Raw genomic sequence first — 5,615 nt, 5'->3', positions numbered from 1 at the left:
CGCTGGACAGGCTCTGCTCAAACTCCAGTCCTTTCTCTGCCAGCTGTGTGATATCCAACATCACTTAACCTTGTGAAACCTCAGCCACTTTACGTATGAAGTGAGGGCCATAATTTTACTCATCTCAAGGTGTTGTTAGGAGGGTTCAATGGGATGATATATGGAAAATGATTAGCACAGTGACAGGCATATAGTAAGTTCTCAGTGAATGGAAGTTCCCATCGTGATCTTTGCCATCAAGTGGCAGCCACATCTGTTCACTGGCTTCCTCCTGAAAGGAGAGCATCCAGTCACTCCCTGGTCTCTGCTGTGGCTCCTTTGTAACCCTATTTCTCCAACATTGGCTTTTTCAAAGTCAAAGAAATGAAATTCAGAGGTAATGCTTTCTGGTAACCACCGATTTAAAAACAAGCCAACCCCATGCACATATGGCCATACCATGTAACCTTCAGTTTAGCACTGGTCTTGGACAAGGAAAGCATATTTGTGCCCTGTGGTCTATGTCTATGGCCAACTGATCTGATTTTGTAAAAAGACGCCACCTTACTTGCTTGGGGAAAACTAGCTTGATACACAGTTTTCCACGCATTTCCATTTATTTATAACATTGCACTTATAGCTTCTATACTCCTGTGCACTTGGGGTAGTGATCTTGAAAAGGGAAATCATGCTGATAAGAGCTGGACCATCACAGGGAGGGCTTTGCTTCACTCTGGGTTCTTGCCATCGAGATATTGTCTTACTTCTGACCTTATGTCTTGTTTTTTGCCCTTCTTGTCATGATGTTTTCCTAGATGATGATAGCAGTGATCCAGGAGTCCTGTCCCTCAAGTTCAGCACACACTCTCGGGTTGCGTCCCTTCAGAAAAGACGACAGACACAGGAAGTCATCCCGATGAGGAGACTGCACAGAGGAGGGAAAGCATTCAACTTCGGTTATCAAAGAAATGCAAGCCAAGAAGAGGACGTGGGAGCAGGAAGGAGGGTGGCGTTAAGGCCCAAACCACTGTTTCACACAGTGGATGAGGAGTATGAATCTGGAGGAGAGAGTGAGGAGGAGTCCTCAGCAGTTGGGTCCAGATGGACAGCAGACCATGGACACAGCCGGGAACACCACAAGTCCCACAGTCCTTTGCTCCGAAGAAAATAGTGTTACTGTTTCTGTGTTTTTCAACAGTCCATCTCTCTAATATTGTGAAAGGAGGATTTTTGGAGTTCAGAAGAGAGCTGTTGAGTTCGCTTTTTTGGAGCTACTAGATATGTATTTACAGGAGGCAGGAAAATTTTCCATAAGGCTGGGAGCAGACTCCCAGGCTGTGCCATGTTCTTACCTGATGTACCTTTGCAGGTGAAGTCCCTGTCGGTGGCAGAAGTTAATCACCCCAGGAATTAGTCACTAAGAATTCCTAAGAAATCTCTATTAAGAATGATCTATGTCATATATTGAGATACAGGTGTGACTGGTCAGTAATTCACATGGACTATATGCATGTGCAGCTTGTACTCCAGTTAGACCCAGATAGGCCTTTGAAGCCACCTGGCTCAACCCCTTGTGTTTACAGACGAGGACGCCTTGTCCAGGGTCTCATGATGAGTTCGTAGTCTGCCCTCCCTCTCAAGTCAATGCATTCGATTTTGATTTTGATATTCTACATGCAATAATTGTTTCAATGGAGAGATAAAATTTGTTATAACATTAATATCAGTAGCAATGATAGTTGTGATACACACTATAGGATTAATCTGTGAACAATGGGCTTACAGTATGTTTTATAATTGGAATATTTATTTTAAAAACAAATATTAGAAACAAAACAGCCATAAACATAGTTTAATAGCAATGATATAGACAACAGATAATCATTAGGTGTGCATTTGTAGGGCGTGATATGTTGCCCTAGAATTTGAAACTGTTTTCCAATATAATTTTCCATCCTCCTCATCCTCAAATTTGACCTTGAATCTCACACTCCTGCTTCCCAATTTTATGAGACTACTTTATCATTCCTCCCTCCTTCCCTTCTCTTCTGCCTTCCTTCTCTTCTATCTGGCCTGTGGGTTAACAAACATTTATTAGGTGTTATTGATTCTGCCAAATGACTAACCTATGATACCCAATTAACCAAATATCCTTTTATCATTACTATTTTGGGCATCTCTACCATCCCCAACTGATGTAATCTTCTGCATCTTTAAAGGCCACGATCAAATGCACTCTGCTCCCTGGACCTGCCTTGAACCCCTGCCTTATCCTTGGTGCCGCCACAGCCCGTTGGATGTGCCATGGAACTTATCTGTGAATTATGCTTATACATGTACATGTAGGTCTGTTCTGGTGGTCTGTGGCCTAAAGGACAGGAAGAATAGTTTGTTCATTTTAAATTTTATCCATTTATCCATTGTGGTTTTTAATCTCATTGCTTTACCTTTTCTGTATTTTTGGGCTCTTATCAATTTTTTCCGTCATCAGTTATCATAGTGCCTTGTACAGGGTAGATTATCTATCTATATCACTCAGGTTTCTGCTGCAGTGGCAGAAATGGCCACCAAAGAAGCCCATTTTCTTCTTCGGAATCTGAAATATAATGCTGCTTCTAAATTGCCCAAATATCTTGATTTTAATAAAAATTATACAGTACCAAATAATAGTACTCAGCCCGAAGGGATAGAAACACATATAAAACTCAGGGATCTCTGTTTTTTATCTTTCTGTTTAAACAAACAAGCAGTCAAAAGCAACAGAAAAATCTTTATTCCCCATGAGAGGGAGGCAGTGAGTCATTATCCTTAAACCGAAGATGGAGATAGAGCCACAGGGAAGAGTCATCAGAATTTGCCTTTCCAGTGCCAGATGTGAAAGTGATTCTTGAGAGCTGAAGAGTGCCTATGTCCCTTATGGGGCTCTAGCCACACGATAACAGGAATCCAAATTGTGAAGGCCCCTTTCCAGAGTAGCCAGCAAGGTCTAAGGATTAGTGGAATCCACTCTGCAATGCTGGTGCCATTAAGGTGAGGGGTGGTAGGATTTAGAAGAGTAGTTTGGAACTTGTCCCTTTAGTTGGTAGAAGCCATATGGAGTTGTTTTCTCTGAAGACATTCGTTCGTCCAAACACTGGTTGGCCATGGCTACCCAAGCCTGGGAAGTGGCCCTGAGCTCCTGCCTGAAATGTGTGGCAGGTGCAGGGCCTCAGTGACCCTGGTGGCTCTGTGGTACTTGGAGAGCTGACAGCCAAAATGGCACCTTTGTTTGATCACCCGGTATCGTTTCAAAATGCAGCATGATCTGATCTCCCCTCCATGCTCTCCTGAGCGGCGGCCCAGTTTGAAGATTGGTTGAGTGTACAGCAGGTACCCCAGGAGTGCTGTGATTATCGATTTCTTGTGATGGGTTTTGCCAACAGGCACCAAGCAGTGAGGCAGAGGGAGTTTCATCTTAGGTGTCGAAGAAGGCTGGTTCTTGTTCCCTATCTCCCTCTGGGAGGAAATGGAATTGCATAAGGATTCCTATCCTGGGTCTGTCTTCTGGTCCACTAAGGAGTCACCATTCTCTGCTAAGAGCCCCAAAGAATTTCTCTTTTATCTTCAACCTCAAAAAATCAGATGCATGACACACAACATCCCAATTTCCTTCTGTGAGTTTTCGTTTTGTTTTTAACTTTCTGAAACCTATTTATATTGTTAGGCCGAAGGGTCTTGAGTCTCAGGGAATCCTGAAGTTGAGTAAAGTAACATTTTAGGTTTCCCGTACAGCAGCCTTCCACCTTAAAGACTTTCCACATGTTTTCTGGTGTTTGAGATACGGCAGACACGCTTATTCATCCTCCTCAAATCTGGCGTGATGCTGTGGGCACCTCGGTGTCTTTAGTCTACCTGATAAAAAAAGCAGTGGCCACAGGCGGGAACCTGCTACGACAAATTAGAGAAGGGGATTCTGGACACTATGATGCTTCCTTCTTTCTTTTCTTTCTTTCATGCAGGCTGTATACTTCTATGCTTCTCTTCTCAGAAAAAGTTAAAGGGTCGTAAGAGGTAGAGCTGGAAATGCCACCCGAGGAATTACCATTCCTCTATCAGGAGTTGGCTACCACTTCAGGCAGAATTCAAGTCTTCACCTGAAGTATTGATTTCCTCCTGCAGAGAAGTACCCTGAACACTTTCTCCCTTGCCAGGATGTCTGCTCCTCTGACCATTTAGATTTCAAATAAATACAGTCAGTTCAGAGCTCAGGCTCTGAAGTCAGACCACTTTTAGCTGTGAGACTTTGGGCAAGTTAATTATCATTCTTAAGCTGAAATCTACTAATTGACAAAAGAGGGTAATAACTTTGTCTACCTCATAGAATGATTGTGAGGATTAAATGAGATAATATATGTAAAATTCTTAGCTTAGTGTTTGTTTTAGAGTCAGAGCTTGATCACTATTAGCTATCATTATTTAGGCTAAAGTATATGTACTTATGAAAGAGGACATGCATTGATTTAATAACATGAGGAGTGTAAATAAGTGACACAGAGACTTTTCCAAGAGGTAGTTTGATTGGCAGAAGAAAGGATGTGACAGAAATAGAGAACATTACCAACTCTTTCCTAGTTCTACCTGGACATGTCTCTATCCAGAGTCTATCAATCAAGAGCAAAACCAAACATGAAGTCTGAGTATGGATTCACGTCTAGCAATCTCATCTTGCTTGTTTTTGTGTCCTTACCTTATTGCAGGAATATTGCTTCTTTTTTCTTTTCTTTCTTTCTTTTTTTTTTCTTTTGTGACAGTTACCCTGGTGTGCAATTGTAATCCTAGTTTGTTCTCAAAGAGACCATGAATGTATAGACACTGACTCTGCGTATCATGTATCATGACAGGCAGACAGCAAAGAAAGGGAAAACTTTTCTTTGTTGGGGAAAAACTCAATGGAGTTTAATTCCTCAACTTAGAATTTATTTTTTAGAACAGATTTTCTCTCTCAAAAAAGTGATTCTTTTAACTTATGAATATTAACTAAAGAGATAAGTGTTTAAGCATTTTCAGTATGGAAAAAACCAGTTTCTGTTTCCTAACACTCCAAAATTAGGCAAAGTAAATTTTATATATATATATATCAGTGAATATGTTGGTGTTTAAGGTTTTGCAAGTATATTTTATCCACAAATAAAATGATGTCTTGTAGTTTTTAATTTTTTCCCTGATTAAACTCTGTCAAGTATCTTCTTTCTAACCCCTCCTGAGAAAACCCAGCAGTGCAGACAGAACACTTCCTTCTAGGACATTAGTCACTGTTAATTGTTAATGGGGCCATAAGCCACGGAAAATAAAAGGGATGTCCCATCAGTGCTAGCCTCTCCTGTAATTAGCAAGTGATGGGCCCTTTCATCTGTGCACACTAATTGGTTTAATAAATTCTTTTTCTTTCTGAGACTGTAATGAGTTTCCAAGCCAGGGGTACTTAAGTAAGTACAACTGGTTAGAAATCAAAATTTCCATTGCCTAGCCTTCTTCAAGTTAGGGTTGAGTCAACAAAGTAACCCAAAACCATACTGTGAACTGAATCAAGACAGTTACTGCTGTAAATTTCCAGACATAGTAATACAGATCTCAAATCAAAATACGTGGTCCTAAAA

The 5,615-nt window shown here is 41.1% G+C and overlaps 1 protein-coding gene across 1 annotated transcript in view; it reads left to right on the top strand.

Moving 5' to 3' along the window:
* The window catches only part of SLC9A4 (solute carrier family 9, subfamily A (NHE4, cation proton antiporter 4), member 4), a 55,493-nt gene extending 53,576 nt beyond the window's left edge, over nucleotides 1-1,917 (top strand). The window contains exon 12 of the mRNA XM_012641925.1: nucleotides 795-1,917. Within this exon, the coding sequence (XP_012497379.1) occupies nucleotides 795-1,150 (356 nt within the window). The 3' untranslated portion in view covers nucleotides 1,151-1,917. The remainder of the gene's footprint in view (nucleotides 1-794) is intronic.
* The last annotated feature ends 3,698 nt before the right edge of the window (nucleotides 1,918-5,615 follow it).

The sequence above is a fragment of the Propithecus coquereli genome, unplaced genomic scaffold (assembly GCF_000956105.1).
Source record: "Propithecus coquereli isolate 6110/MARCELLA unplaced genomic scaffold, Pcoq_1.0 Scaffold171, whole genome shotgun sequence".
NCBI classification, from domain to species: Eukaryota; Metazoa; Chordata; class Mammalia; order Primates; family Indriidae; genus Propithecus; species Propithecus coquereli.
This window is presented reverse-complemented; position numbering and strand designations above follow the sequence as displayed.